Source organism: Brachionichthys hirsutus, chromosome 16 (genome assembly GCF_040956055.1).
Source record: "Brachionichthys hirsutus isolate HB-005 chromosome 16, CSIRO-AGI_Bhir_v1, whole genome shotgun sequence".
Classification (NCBI taxonomy): domain Eukaryota; kingdom Metazoa; phylum Chordata; class Actinopteri; order Lophiiformes; family Brachionichthyidae; genus Brachionichthys; species Brachionichthys hirsutus.
Window position 1 is genome coordinate 11,137,881 of NC_090912.1, and position 16,162 is coordinate 11,154,042.

The 16,162-nt window shown below is 48.1% G+C and overlaps 1 protein-coding gene and 1 long non-coding RNA gene across 2 annotated transcripts; one reads left to right on the forward strand and one right to left on the reverse strand.

Moving 5' to 3' along the window:
* The first annotated feature begins 714 nt into the window (after positions 1–714).
* Positions 715–7,774, forward strand: LOC137905322 (COP9 signalosome complex subunit 1). Its single transcript, XM_068749547.1, has 14 exons — positions 715–747; positions 1,340–1,432; positions 2,001–2,182; positions 2,311–2,475; positions 2,756–2,891; positions 2,983–3,060; positions 3,924–3,984; positions 4,523–4,608; positions 5,400–5,494; positions 5,574–5,679; positions 5,767–5,847; positions 6,636–6,773; positions 7,003–7,137; positions 7,458–7,774. Exons 1-14 carry the CDS (start codon positions 715–717, stop codon positions 7,530–7,532), a joined length of 1,464 nt encoding a protein of 487 aa, XP_068605648.1. The 3' UTR covers positions 7,533–7,774.
* A 497-nt stretch (positions 7,775–8,271) lies between these two features.
* On the reverse strand, positions 8,272–9,220 carry LOC137905889 (uncharacterized). Its single transcript, XR_011105862.1, has 2 exons — positions 9,159–9,220; positions 8,272–8,897 (listed from the first exon to the last, which is right to left on the reverse strand). It is a non-coding gene; the product is annotated as an uncharacterized lncRNA (long non-coding RNA).
* Positions 9,221–16,162: the final 6,942 nt, after the last annotated feature.

A 16,162-nucleotide genomic window follows, 5' to 3' on the forward strand; every position in this document is an offset into this window, starting at 1 on the left:
TCATTTTCTCCAAGGGCTACATTAGCGTTATGTTTGCCCTCAAGGCCAAATGTGAACCGTAACACAGTAAAAATGTAACTAAATGTAATGTCGTTTAATGTAAAATAAATGTAACTACTCCTTAACATGCTGTTAAATAACTATTTATTCTTTAGCCACCACTAATTATAATAAAATATTCAGTTTTGATATCGCTTTTTTAAAAGGTTGTAACTTAAAAATTGTTAGAGATAAAGCCACACTGTAAATGAGAAAAATCATAAGTATGAACCAAAGTTTGGGATGGGAATAAATTAGCACATCTAATAATGTGGAAAAGTTCCATTCAAATGCAATCATCACGCAGGAACAAAGATAATCGATACAAAATAAAAGCAAAACCAAAAAGCCACCACCTTGTCTTGTCATGGACATGCAGAAACCAAAAAAACCAACCAAAGTGGGAAATATATAAAACATTCCCCGAGTCAATGCCACGGAAAAGACGCCACTTTCAGGATCAGCACTGGACAGCTCCAGATGTAGCTGTGCTGATCCAGCAGATGGCAGTAATGCGACTCCGTGGACGGCAGGTGCTGAAAGAAAAAAGAAGAGGAAGAAGAAGAGAGGCGGAAGCTCGCTGACGATCGACTCTCTTGTTCCGGTTAGCTGTCCTGCAAGTTAATTTCCTAATAATATATTTTCCCATCGGCACAGTGGTCAGGAATCAGAAAGATGCCTTTGCCTGTCCAAGTATTCAACTTCCAGGCAAGTCTCTCGTTGCAGCTTTGTTCTTTCCGATGTTCGAAACGGAAGGCTAGCAGCTAACAGAAGGCCTCGTAGGCTAACAACATTAGCCGTGATGATACCCGGAGGACCCTAACAGGACACACGGGGAAACGGAAGACGCGATGTTTTGGGTTTTAGTCAGATACATGTCCCCATGTTAAGTTTAAGCTATCCTAGTGATGATGGACGCGCTTCTGTTATTAGCAGTTATCACGTTAGCTCTAAGGAGAGCAGCTAGAATCGCCTTTTTGTGCTAGCAGCTATTTTGAACGGCATATTAGCTGGCAGCTGTTTCTCTGTTTCTGATGATAAAGCGTGCGTGTTCGTGTTGAGCAACACTTTGTGCTCAATATCAGTTTTCACTTCACGTCAATAATGTTAACATGTACATTTTGGACAATTTGCTGGGTCTATTTGTGCCAGATTTTAAGCAAGAAAAGTTTTAGGTTATACTTGTGTCAAAAATGAGATTAAATATATATTAAAACAATTTTATTCAGCTATCATGCAGATCATATTTCACAGTTCTGCTAAACCTTCCCCTAATTTCGTATTATTATTATTATTTCAGGGGTCTGTGGAGCCCATGCAGATTGATGCAGATCCTCAGGAGGACCAGCAGAATGCTCCAGAATCCAACTACATAGTGGAGAACCCAACACTGGTATTGACCTGACTGACTGTCAGACGCTCTGTTTCACAGGATGCACAGCGCTACCAAGTAACATCATCATCCTGTAGTTTATTAGCTTGTTGAATATTTGTGGTTTATTAAAAATGGGTTTTTAAACTGTTGCACACAGATAGAATTGGGGCGGGGGGGGGGGGTTGTTTGTTTTTACAATTAATTACATGGTCATTTATTTTAGCGTTGTAATTGTAGTTTTAATGAAATGTTGAAAACAAAATGTGTCCAAATTGATGTAGGAGTGAGGCAGTGGTGAATCTGAGCAGATTTGACGTTGTCATTTCCCAGCGCTGCAAACTGCCGTGATTTCACACGCAGGCAGAACCTCAGTGGGCCAGTTGACAATAACTCGGCTTTCCACTTTGATGTTCTGCAAAAGTTTGTCTCATTATGTCTCTTTGTTCTCCTCTTGGTGTAAGGACAATAATGGCTTGCTGGGAATCTGATGACTTGCATCTTGCTTGCATCAACATCTTCATTGCTTCTCCTCTGCCTGTTCGCCGCCTTTGGGATTGTTCCCTGAAGCCCGTTTCCTTCTGTGCAGGACCTGGAGCAGTATGCAACCAGTTACAGTGGGCTCATGCGTATTGAGAGGCTTCAGTTTATTGCTGAGCATTGCCCTCAGCTCAGAGTGGAAGCCCTGAAGATGGCCCTCACCTTCGTCCAGAGGACCTTCAACGTCGACACCTATGAAGACATTCACCGCAAGCTCTCAGAGGCCACACGGTATTATGGTCGCTGACCTGTGGGAGATCTCTGGACTGCAAAGCAGACCTGGTGTTTGCGTTGGGAAATGAGTCTAAGCTTCTTATTTGATTTGTGTGTTTTGAACGTGTTTTTTGTGTGTGTGTAAGGGAGGTGCCGGGTGTACCGGACACAGTACCTGAAGGCGGTGTCGTTCCTCCTCCTCTGGACTCGGCCTGGGCCGAGTCCACCAGGAAGAAAGCGCTGCTCAAACTGGAGAAGCTGGATACCGATCTCAAAAACTACAAGGGCAACTCCATTAAAGAGAGCATCAGGTACGGCGACGCAGGGAGGGTTGGCCATGATTTTAGATCTGTCAGGATCATTGATTAGGCAAAAACACATGGGGGAGGGGCATGTAAGAGGCGTAGAAGGATCTGCATATTCTGGTTTGTGTTTGGACTTTCTACTTTATATCGGTAACAGAACATTTGTGCTGCTGGAGGAGAGTGTTGAGTGGTTTTAAGTATGGAAAAATACTCCTCTATTGCTACCGTGCGCTGATAGGCAGTGCAGGCGACGCCTCTTCATCTCCCGCTGTCCCTCCTCCTTCAGGAGGGGCCACGATGACCTGGGGGACCATTACCTGGACTGTGGCGACCTCAGTAACGCCCTGAAGTGCTACTCTCGAGCCAGAGACTACTGCACTAGTGCTAAACACGTCATCAACATGTGTCTGAACGTCATCAAGGTCCAGCAGGATGAGACGATAGTGGAGTAGAAAACACTTTTGGGTTCCAGCAAAAGAATCTGAGGAGCCGCTTTCTGTTCTCCGCCCGCAGGTTAGCGTTTACCTCCAGAATTGGTCACACGTGTTGAGCTACGTCAACAAGGCGGAATCCACTCCGGAGATAGCGGAGGTGAGCGCCGCTGTCACACAGCAGAGGTCAGAGGTCATCCTCCAGCATCTAGACTGATCAAGAAATGAGAATGGTCTTCGTTACTATTCAGCCTCATATCCACAGAAAGCAGTCTCCGAGAAATGTCTGAAGTTTCACAGAAAAACGTTGCAGCTTTTAGTCCTGAACAAATAAAGGAAGATGGCTGCTAGAGAACAGAAAATAAATATGGAATGACAGGAAACCTGAATGCGTGATGCTTTTCACAGCTGACTTGAATCCAAAGCTCTAAATGCAACTTCCAGACCAGGTTAGAGGTTTCGTCTGAGTTCTGCTGATCTCGTCTGAATCAGAAAATGCTTCCAGCGCCCTCTAGAGTCTAGATTGTTCTAGTTTACAGTGCAGAAGCTCCGCAGTTACCTGTGGGGACTTTGATTGCGGCAGCACGGTGGCGCAGTGGACAGCGCTGTTGCCTCGCAGCAAAAAGGTTGCACGTTTGAATCTGACTTGGGGCCTTTCATGCACGTTCTCCCCGCGGCTGCGTGGGTTCTCTCCGGGTTCTCCGGTATTCTTCCACCGAAAACAGGAATATTAGGTGGATTGGTGACGCTAGCTTGTCCGTGGGTGTGAATGATTGTCTGTCTGTGATGAACTGGCGGCTTGTCCAGGGTGTACCCCACAGTCGCACCGACCACAGCAGCCGTTTAGGCGCCGGCTGTAATGCTTTGGTCAACTGACTGGATTTTTGGGTGAATTGTTTGTTGAAATGTGGCGACAATTTCCGACCATAATGTTGATGCGTTTGTATATTTAGCTTCGGCAGACTGAGAGCTTAACTCAAAGAAGGAGGATTCCTTCAACTGATGCATGTTTCTTTGTTTCAGCAAAGAGGAGAGCGGGACAGCCAGAATCAAGGAGTGCTCACCAAATTAAAGTGTGCTGCAGGTAACACGATGCACACCCATTAAAGTCTCGGGTCTAAGAGGCAGCAACTCCAGGCGCGTTTACATGGACACATTGAATCTGATTAAAAGCCTCATCGGAATACAAATGCTCCACGTACACACCCAAATCGGATTATTCTTTCAAGCAGAAAAGCACGGAGCGATGTTTTGTTTAAACCCTAAAAATATATTTTTAGCGTCCATGAACACGGTGCATCCGATCATAATTTTACTCCGAACTCTGATCGGATTAAGGACATTTTGTCCGTGTGAACGCACCTTCTACCGTCTTCAGCAGTGGCTCCATAGAATAGTTTGCAGTTCCTGCTCAGCTAGTAACTGCTGCCAGAGTGGAAACGGCGTGACACGCCCCCTCCTCTGCTGTTCACGGGTTTCAGTCACGTGACGTTTTTGTTGTGGGCGCCATCTTGAGGACCGACAGAGGACCTGCGGCTACGCTGAGAGATGTTCTGTCGAAAATAACTCTCTTCACTGCCCGTTGTGTGTCTCACGCCTTTCGTTGTGTGTTGTTGATTCAGGTCTGGCTGAGTTAGCCTCGCGCAAATACAAGCCGGCCGCCAAGTGCTTCCTGCAGGCGTCTTTTGATCACTGTGACTGTCCAGAGGTGAGTGCTGACGTCACAACGTGCACAGGTGCAACTCAAGAGTAGAGTATCGTAAAAAAAAAGTGTGTATTCTAGACTCATTACGTGTAAACTAAATGATTTGAATCCTTTCTTTATTTTGATCATTATGGCCTACAGGTAAAACAACACTTAGGTCTAAAACGCAGGAAAGTTTCACTGTTTGAACGACTTTATGGGAAGTTAAGGCAACTTTCCATGATATTCACATTTCTTGAGATGCTGAAAATGTTTGCATCTCCTGAAGTCTGTAAGAAAAAAACAAAAGTTATCAAAAGTTATTTACATTGTCAAACGTGAAAGCACAACAGAGAGATTTTAACCCGCGCCAGTTTCATTACCATCGAGCAACGTTTAATCAGAATGAAATAAAAATGGAATAAAATCAGCCTCTATCCTTTATATTCTTCCACAATGCAGGAGGGCTTGGAATGTTCCTGCGAGAAACTTTCTATCCCAATCACCAAGACACTGGTGCCCCCCCCCCCCCCCCCCCATCACATAGTATGTTAAACGCTGACCGTTGCTGGGAGCTCTGAGCTTCACTGAGACAACAGAAAGCTCAGCATTTATTTTTGACTGTGGACATCTCTATCAGAAGTGAACTGAAAACGTACTCGTGTTTGATTTTCCTGACAACGGCATCTCAGAGTGCTGATGGGCTGACGGAGGACCGCCTTCGTGGCAGCCAATTAGAGATCTGCTTGATGCCCTCGATAACCCCAACGTTAGCGGCAGAATGATTTTCGCATTGTTGTGTGTGTTCTCTGCAGCTGCTGTCCCCGAGTAACGTAGCTGTGTATGGAGGCTTGTGTGCGTTGGCCACGTTTGACAGGCAGGAGCTCCAGCGTAACGTCATCTCCAGCAGGTCGGCGCTTCTATTCCAGGAACGGTATCGCCTTTATGCCTGCAGTGAGCAAACGTCTATACTAATCATCTGTTTCCAGCTCCTTTAAGTTGTTTCTCGAGTTGGAGCCGCAGATCCGTGACATCATTTTCAAGTTCTATGAGTCCAAGTATGCGTCTTGTCTCAAGTTGCTGGATGAAATGAAGGTTAGCGCAGAGCAAAGAAGAAGCTGGTTCCAACTCGGCAGGAGGAAACGGTGGTGCTGAGTCGTGACGTGTTTGTGCTCCCTGCAGGATAACCTCCTGTTGGACATGTATCTGGCCCCACACGTCAAAACGCTGTACAGCCAGATCAGGAACAGAGCCCTGATTCAGGTGAGACGGCAGCTTCTTGCTGGGTTTTCAGGTTCAGTCAGAAACATGGGGGTCTTTAGTATGACTAGAATGGTTGAACTTTAAAACTTTACTAGAGTAATACTGGGTAAGTATTTTTTTATTTTTACCTGATTCCAAAAAAAGTTGGGACTTAAACATGTAAATAGAAATAAAATGGGATCATTTACAAAATATTGGAACCCCATATTTAATAAAATGGCACGTGGATTGTGTAGAATGTCTTCAAACAATGCACCCATTTTGAATCTCATGCCATGATGGACGGCTTGGAAACAGTGGTGAGGACAGCCGTGATGGACGGCTTAGAGACAGTGGTGAGGACAGCCATGATGGACGGCTTAGAGACAGTGGTGAGGACAGCCATAATGGATGGCTTAGAGACAGTGGCTCTCAGGAAAGGACAGGAGGCGGAGCTAGAAGTGAAGGAGATGAAGATGCTGAGGTTCTCCTTGGGAGTGACCAGGTTGGACAGGATTAGAAGTGAGACAAAAAGAGGGACAGTGAAGGTTAGACGTTTTGGAGACAAGGTCAGAGAGACCAGACTTTGATGGTTTGGACATGTCCAGAGGAGAGACAGGGACTATATCGGTAGAAGGATGCTGAGGATGGAACTGCCAGGGAACAGGACTAGAGGACGACCCAAGAGAAGAGACATGGACGTAGTGAGGGAGGATGATGATTTTCTGTGGCGACCCCTGACGGGACAAGATGAACGTACAGTAGTAGTAGTAGTAGTAGTGTTGCTGATGTGTGTCTGTTGTGTGTAGTATTTCAGCCCCTACGTGTCGGCAGACATGACTAAGATGGCTCAAGCTTTCAACACCACGGTGGCAGCTCTAGAGGATGAGCTTACCCAACTCATTCTGGAGGGGCTCATTAATGCACGGATCGACTCCCACAGCAAGGTGACGCACGCACACACACACACACACCTCATGACTTCAGATGAAATGGCAGCACTAGCATACTTTTCCATGCATGTGTTTAAAGGAAAGCTTTTTAAGTTGCTGCTGGCTCCTCCCTCTTCTGGGGCAGCCTTGTCAAATCACTCAGAACACTGTGGATAGGCAAAGTGGAACAAATAATCGATCTCTGAACTGACAGTTCTAAAGCGACTCTCTGATGTGCTGACAGATTCTTTATGCGAGGGACGTGGATCAGAGGAGCACCACGTTTGAGAAGTCGCTCCATATGGGCAAAGAGTTCCAGAGACGCGCCAAAGCCATGATCCTCCGGGCTGCAGTGCTGCGCAACCAGATCCACGTCAAGGTAGAGAAAATGTTTCTGCTGACGGTCTCCAGGTGAAGGGACGAGCCCAAAGTGCAGTAGCCGAGGCAAGAACGGAGCTTACGACAGTCCGGAGTTAACGTCTGAGGAATGAGTCACTGTTGAGCCGGTGCTCTGTGGTGCCATCAGCTCCCCCACCCCCGTACCGCATGTCTGCAGGACGCCGTCTGTCTTCAACACAGGGTCTCGTTTGTGGATCTTATGAGGGGGGTGGGGAGCTATGTTGGATTAAATGTTGGACTAAAAGTCAGTGACATTTTAACATGAAATACTCAAAGACCTTTGTCGTGTCTGTTTCTCAGTCGCCACCCAGAGAAGGCGGCCAGGGTGAACTGACACCAGCCAACAGCCAGACCAGAATGAGCACCAACATGTGAGGGAGACGCCCCCCCCCCACCGCCGGCTCACCTTCTGACAGCCGCAGACCGGAGAGGAAACCAACACAACCACCCCGTCTCTGCGAGAGACACACAATGTATTAGACTTCAGTGTCCCCGCAGCACGGCACGGGGACGTCCTTCTGGTTTGGTGAAAGATCAGCACTTGTGTTAGGAAACGTGTTTGTCCTGTGTGCACGACGGAGGCCTCCTGAACCCAAACAAGGTTTGAAAATAAAAAGATTCTGCTTGTATCTGTGCATCAGCCATTGATCAATCAATCGCTGCAGTTGCTGTGATGAAATGTGTATCGATCGTGGTTCTCCGCTTTCACGCTGCGGATGGAGGAAATCTCCACCCATCAGTTAAAACTCCTTCTGACAGGAGACTCTGCCAGACGTTCCCACCAGACCCTCACGATACGTTTGGGCCTGCCAGGTCTGTCCGGCGTCCTCCCCCATTTGACTCACCACCAGGTGGTGATCGGTTGACAGCTCCGCCCCTCTCTTCACCCGAGTGTCCAAGACATGCGGCCGCAAGTCCGGCGATACGACGACAAAGTCGAACATCGAACTGCGGCCGAGCGTGTCCTGGTGCCAAGTGCACATATGGACACCCTTATGCTTGAACATGGTGTTTGTTATGGACAATCTGTGACGAGCACAGAAGTCCAATAACAGAAAACCCGGACTGGGAATATTCATGGGATTGGAGACGGAACAATCAAATAAGAAACAGGTGGGAAATGTGGGATTTTATTGTAAAGCAGAATTTCTGTCTAAAGAAAGGAACCAGCAGGACGACTTCAGCCTTCGTCTCGTTAACAACACAGGAAGTGATTGTGATCCGTGAACAGACAGGAAGCACTGGGGGAGGGGCGGAGTCCAGGAGGAACAAAGACACGCCCGTTTACTCCGACACCTCCGGACTCGTTAGTGTCCGAGTCCCGCCGCAGGTTCCAGGAGGACTGGAAGCAAAGGAAGGATTTCTGAGGACGGACAGCAGAGACGACTCTAGAGGCCGTCAGATGTCTCTCGTCTCAGATCACATGACCCCAGGAGGACCAATAGGACAAAGGGAAAGCACAAACAACCCAGCAGCCGAAGAGTTAAAGTGTAATGATGGAGGACGTTCTAAGGACGTCGGATGAAGACAGTCTTAAAGATCCTGTTTGACGTCTCCAGAGAAGAGAGACGAGAACAATCCCCGAAATATTTAAATGACACCGTTTAGACTCTAATCAATAAGTATCGATCACTGGATCCTCGTCGCTGATATCTTTGATCGGATCGGGTTCTGGTGAAGACCCGGTGGACTCCAGTTCAAACAGGACGATGTGGGGACACCGCTCCTTGTCCCAGAACCCTGCGGAGACAGAACCAACAGAACTGAGCAGAAACGCCACGAAGCCACACCCGAACCCGATCAGTCCACCTTAAATGTCCAGGTGGACTCATTGTCTTTGTCCAACAACCTCAGATCCCTTCAGGTGAAACCGCTTCACCTTTTGTTGTGGGAAAAGACACCAAAGGACAAAGACTATCTTGTCTCACAAGTCTGACAGAGAATAATCTCCCCGTGTCAGAAGGTTCTTCTACACATAGTGTCCCACACGAAGACACTCACTGCGTTCATTCTGTCCTTGTCCCAACGCCCTCCGGCTGGATGATGACCTCTGACTGCATGTCCACCTCTGGCTGCATGTCCACCTCTGGCTGCATGTCCACCTCCGGCTGGATGACGACCTCTGGCTGCATGTCCACCTCTGGCTGCATGTCCACCTCTGGCTGGATGACGACCTCTGGCTGCATGTCCACCTCTGGCTGCATGTCCACCTCTGGCTGCAGTCTCTTCGTGAGCAGCATTTCCACCTCCGGCTGCATGTCCACCTCTGGCTGCATGTCCACCTCCGGCTGCATGTCCACCTCTGGCTGCAGTCTCTTCGTGAGCTCAGCGCTGTCCTCAGAAGGTGGACGAGGTTTACCTGGATAACAAAGACGCATCATTCCACCGCTCACGGTTGCAGGTGAACGGATGCGAGTGGATCACCAGCAACACTCCATCAAACAAAAGTAGCTGCTGCTAAACAGAGGAGACGAAGAACGGGACGTCCTCCGAGAGGAACCGGGGACAGTTTAACGCTTGTGTTACAAAAAAAGTCCAATTCACGACCCTTCAAGTGGACAAAATGTCCACCTGTAAAATGTAATATTTTTCCTGACCTCATTCTGGACCTGATCCAGTTGGAGAGATAGACACGCCCCCCCCCCCCCCCCCCCACCCTGCGTGACAGTGTCAAATTCCATAAACATTGATAAATAATCAACTGAGATATTGAGGAAAATATTTTGAATCTCCATTGACTGCAATATTAACAAATAGTTCCAAGTGATCCAGAATCCAGGATCTCTTCTGGATCATCACCGAAATGTAATCATCTGTTCCTGGAAACATTCCCGACAAATCCTGGAAACTTCATCCAGATCCGTCCAGAACTTTTTGAGTTATCTTGCTAACAGCCGGACAGACAAAAGGAGGTGGGAAATATGGGTTTTCAAATTTAAGCCCAAATTACCCCCCTTTCAAAAATCACCCCTCTGTGACCTTTTCTTGGACACTATGTAGAACAAATGGACATTTTTGTCTCAAGGGTCGTGGACAGGTTAAACACGGATTACAGTCAAATTATGGACGTTGAGATTTTGTGACTCCGCCTCACCAAAGAGGACGGTGGTTGTCCTGGAGGGAGTTTAGAATTTCTGAAATGGACTAAACTGTCCAGGAGTTACTCAAGGGTCAACACAGCACGACTGTCTTCCCTGGTCTGTCATCGTGGTTCTGGACTCTGAAGCTGAAACCACCTCCTGTTTGCTTCATCAGGTCAAAGTGTCCAATCAAAGCCAGGAGACAGAGACTGGTTCTGTCTGGGTCGCTCACCTGTCCTCTGTCTGTACAGCTTGAATCCAACGGCAGCCGTGAGGACGAGAAGAACCGCTGCAGTGATGATGATGATGGTGGTGGCGTTCACGTTAGTGGGTTCCTCTGGAGAGCAGAAAACAACAAGTCAGAGAACAACGTCCATGTCCCAACAGAACCGTCCTGCAGATTGACACCACCTGGTTGGTGGTCCTGCCGTCCTGTTTAGGTGGTTTCATGTCCACCTGTCCACAGGAGGACGGTCTGTGCTTCTTTCTGTCCTGATGTTGGTTCCAGTCTCAGGGAGACTCGTCCAATAAACTGTCCTGTGGCGGATTTACAGACGGATCCGTTCGTCCAATGGTCAAATAAAGACACTAAATCTACTCTTCTTCACGTGTTCTAATGGTCTGACAGAGGTTTGACTTTTTAAAGACAGTTTCATTATCACTGATTCAAAGGCTTCCGCCTTCTGTGCAGGTACCGGGTTAGGGTTCTGGTACCGTTGTCCGGGTCCCGGGTGGCTTATTGATTATCTGAACTCTAAAGTTACACAGAAAACAGCAAACGACAATGAAAGAAACAAAACTTCTGTCCAACTCTTCAAACCCATGATCTGGACCATCAGAGAGACAGAAATGTGTCCCCACCTTCACCCCCTGATCCCAGTCTCACCCCAGTTGGTCCAGATCTTTCCTTTGTCCAGTCTGGTGACCAAGTCGTCCTTCACGCCGAAGAGCTGGAACACACAGTCGTACCTCCTCCAGTCTTCAGCCGCCGCCGATGAAAGGTCCAGGTCCACACTCATCTGGAAGGTTCCGTCATGGTTGGGGAGGATCTCTCCGTGCTCCACCTCCTCATGAAGCTCCTCCCCATCCTTCCTCCAGAAGAGAGCGGCTCTGTCTGGGTAGAAACCTGTAGCGAAGCAGCTGACGGGAGAGGAAGGAGTCTTCTGGAGGAGAAACACTGAGGGGAGCTCTGGAGGAGGAGACAAAGACACGTTAGAGAGGGGAGCTCTGGAGGACGAGACAAAGACACGTTAGAGAGGGGAGATCTGGAGGAGGAGACAAAGACACGTTAGAGAGGGGAGCTCTGGAGGAGGAGACAAAGACACCTTAGAGAGGGGAGCTCTGGAGGAGGAGACAAAGACACGTTAGAGAGGGGAGCTCTGGAGGAGACAAAGACACGTTAGAGAGGGGAGCTCTGGAGGAGACAAAGACACGTTAGAGAGGGGAGCTCTGGAGGAGACAAAGACAAGTTAGAGAGGGGATCTCTGGAGGAGGAGACAAAGACACGTTAGAGAGGGGAGCTCTGGAGGAGGAGACAAAGACACGTTAGAGAGGGGAGATCTGGAGGAGGAGACAAAGACACCTTAGAGAGGGGAGCTCTGGAGGAGGAGACAAAGACACCTTAGAGAGGGGAGCTCTGGAGGAGGAGACAAAGACACGTTAGAGAGGGGAGATCTGGAGGAGGAGACAAAGACACCTTAGAGAGGGGAGCTCTGGAGGAGGAGACAAAGACACCTTAGAGAGGGGAGATCTGGAGGAGGAGACAAAGACACCTTAGAGAGGGGAGCTCTGGAGGAGGAGACAAAGACACATTAGAGAGGGGAGATCTGGAGGAGGAGACAAAAGAAGGGAGGAGCAGAGGAGAAGAAGACTGAAGGAGAGAGGAGGACAGAGAGGTAAAGGACAGAGTGTGTCTCTGTGTGTGGGTCAGAAACAGCAGAGGAACATGAAGGTTGTTGGTTTGAAACTCCACCAGGTGATGTGCTTCTACCTGTTCTCAGCAGAGAGCTCCTCCCATACTCCAGATACTTCATCCCCCACTCAGGACACTCCTGGGTGAGGTAATGCTTGTAGTATTCCATCTTAGCTCTATCATGATCCCATCTGTGTTTGGTGATGACAGCCTGAGGACTGGGAGCGATCCATGTCTCCGTCTTCAGGTCCAGGACGATGAAGTCTTCTCCATTATAACCATACTGATGAAAACCAGTGACCTCTCCAGTCTCATCGTCCCACTCACAGCCAGTCAGCCACTGGACAATGTGGACACCTGAGAGAGAGACAGACTCCAGTCATCACCCTGGTCCTCACTGGACCCAGCAGAACCAGCAGAACCAGCAGAACCAGTCTGTGTCCCGGAGCTTTAGAAACCCAGCAGTGATGCAAAAGCGTTCCTCCAGAAGTGTGTGTGTGTGTGTGTGTGTGTGTGTGTGTTTACTTCCTACAGCATGAACACAACATTTAATAAACACAAACAAACCTTCTGATTGGTTGAAGAGCTTCTTTAAATTTTCCATGCTGAATCTGGACTGTTCTTGGTTCAGCACATTGATCCTCGTCTCTTCGGTCCAGTACTCTGGATGCTCTGCTGTGACTTTGTCCATCCAGTCCTGTTTGGGTTCTGCTCTCTTGGTCTTACTGTCATAGTGAAACATCTGGACGTCATCCATCAAACCAACGGACACAAACTCCGGGAAGTTTGAGACTCCAGAAGACGCCGTGTGGAAATACTTCAAAGAGTGAGTCTCTGAAAGAAAAACCAGAATCACGATCTGAAGGTTGAACCTGTTTCCACCCAATGACATCACTTCCTGCTCTCCACTCACACCTGAACCTGTGACCAATGACAACTTCTTTGAACTCTGAGGCTCCTGCAGCTGAAACCCAGCAGAACGTCTTCTTCTCTGGTTTCACAAAGTCGCGCTGGTCATTTTCCACCATCGGCTGATAACTGGCATCATTTTCAGATGCCGGAGAGAGTCAGGATTCTGTTCCTTCTGATGTGTCTCTCTCTCTGTCTGAGCTGGAGCAGCTGGTTCCAATCGAGCCTCCTCTCCTCACCTGCTCCAATAAAGACTCTGGCTCTTGCCCCACGCCTTGCCGGGTCGACAGCGTCTCCCAGAGTTCCTGACTCCACGTGTTCGTGTTTCCCCTCTGCAGTTCTGCGGTGCCTCCCTGCCGACGCCCGCCCGGCTCGTCTCGGGACTCCGGCTGGATTCATCGAGCTTTCCCTCTGATTTCCTTGCTCCTTCGTGGGCTATTAAACCGGCTCAAACCCGCGTCCAGTTCGGCCCAGCCCCCGTGACGGAGAGTTTGTTCATTAAAAAGGTTTTTTAACCCTAAAGGTTTTGGTTTCAGCACCGCAACAAATAAAGGTGTGACCTGGTCCCGAAACACCGTCAGGTCCTGATGGGCAGAACCCACAGACCCCAAAACCTGTTTCTCTCACAACAGATTTTGTGAAGAATATTTCTCATTAATATTAATATATTTAATATTTGAAGGACACGGTTCTATATAAGAAAGAGCGCCAGTCTAACATTGGTTATAACAGCAGTTATAACACCAGTTATAACTGCCCAGCCCAGGGCCCAACCCACTGAGCCACTGCCGGGCGGCTTCCCCGCTTCCCTCGAACCGGGGAAGCAGTGGACTCCTCCGCTTCCCAGCCCAGCGGCTCAGTGGGTTGGGCCCTGGGCTGGGGAGGAGTCCACGGCTTCCCCGGTTCGAGTCCCAGCTCTGGTGGAATGTGGAGTGTGGGCTGGTGACTGGAGAGGGGCCAGTCTGCCTCCAGAGCACTGCCGAGGTGCCCTTGAGCAAGGCACCGTCCCCGCAAACGGCAGCGCCTTCACCCTACTCCCTCTCCATGTGCTAGGGCCCTTTGATGCACGTATTAGTGCGTGGTTGTTTCAAGGGGCCCGTTGTTCTAGGGTGAAAACGCGATTTCATTGTGTGTGTCAGCAGATGAAGATTAATAAAAGCATTTTCATTTTCATAACACCAGTTATAACATCAGTTATAACACCAGTTATAATACCAGTTATACCAGTCTAACATCAGTTATAACACCAGTTATAACACCAGTTATAACAGCAGTTATAATACCAGTTATACCAGTCTAACATCAGTTATAACACCAGTTATAACACCAGTTATAACAGCAGTTATAATACCAGTTATACCAGTCTAACATCAGTTATAGCACCAGTTATAACACCAGTTATCACACTGGTTATAACACCAGTATAATACCAGTTATAATACCAGTCTAACATCAGTTATAACACCAGTTATAACAGCAGTTATAATACCAGTTATACCAGTCTAACATCAGTTATAACACCAGTTATAATACCAGTTATAATACCAGTCTAACATCGGTTATAACACCAGTTATCACACCGGTTATAACACAAGTTATAACACTAGTTATAATATCCGTTACAGTCTGGATTCAGAGCGGATTCTGATCCTCTGACGTTCCAACATTCCCTCCATCATCAGCTGACGTCTCTTCCTTCTCGTCCTGGTTCTAACAGTTGGTTCTGTTCAGGTATCAACAGGAAGGTTCTCTGATTTGTTCTCTTTGAGTTCTGACACTTCCATTGTTGTTCTCCTCAGAACCTCCGCCGTCGTCTGAAGACGTTGGACATCCTGTTTCTGTGTCACGTCCAGAATGCTGAACAAATCCGTCCCCTGCTCATAGTTCGGTGTGGAAACCGTGCGGTCCAGTCCATGCTGGGTTCTGAGGCTGACACGGGTCAGAACCCATCCAAACGGATCAAGACATTTGTCAGCTGGAGAATAAAGCTGTCCACTCTCTGGTGGACAAACTCTATCATGAAGACGCAGCTTGGAAACCATCTCTAAACCGGTTTGTTGTTGGACCTCAGCAGAACCACCGACCGACACCAGCACACCTCCGTCATCAGGTCTGATGTCCGTCTGAGCCGGAGGTTCTGAACCCATCAAATTAAAGAGGACAAAGAAGGAAGAACTACCTCTGTCCTCCTGTCCCAGTTTGGCCTGAAGTAAATGGACTTTACAGGAAGAACCTTAAGATGACGGGTCGGTACCGTTTGGACATTTCTGGACTCCTAACATATCAGGAAGTCCAACAACAGAACCGTCAACCCAGAGAGCAGGATAGAAACTCACCTCCCACCGCCCCAGGTACACCTGTACCCAGAACCAGAACCAGAACCAGAACCGAGGTCTTCATCGTGAACTGTCCCATCTGCAGCTCAAACAACAGAACAGCCACAAGATTCTTTAAAGCTTCCAGTCCGACCGTCAAGGGTGAAGGAGGACAAAACACGAGAGAAGCGGACTTCCCCGTCCGTCTGAGCCAATCAGAATTTAGTCTGAGCCAATCAGGATTTAGTCTGAGCCAATCAGGATTTAGTCTGAGCGATGACGTCGCTTGTTACTCGGCAGAACTGTCACAGGTTGTGAATCAAAAGCGAAAGTAGAATGGATCTTATTTTAAGCTGCGTCAGAGTCTTTGTTTGAGCGTCTCAGCAGGTTCTGAGTTCTGGACGCTGAAAACTTCTGGACCGACAGAAACGTGAGCCGCTGTTGATGTTTGATCCGGATGCTGCTCCGCTTTCTGCTCCACTTTCACTGCGCTCATGTTCCTGGTAGAGTCAATGCGGAATAATAAAAGTCCCGCCTTGAGTTCTTCAGCTGAGACAACAGAACCCATGATCCGAACAGGGTCCATCTTTACCTGACAGGTTCTGCTGTTGGTGACGTCGAGGCTCGACCTGCTGGTCGTTACCTGAGCTCATCATTTAGTTTCAGTCAGGAAGTAAATGTTAGTTATATATTATATATTATTCATGGATCTCCTTTCACTGGCAAAAGGCCACAAAGTGCTTCACAACGCAATAAAGAAAAAATATATACAAAGTTACAGGAATGAAT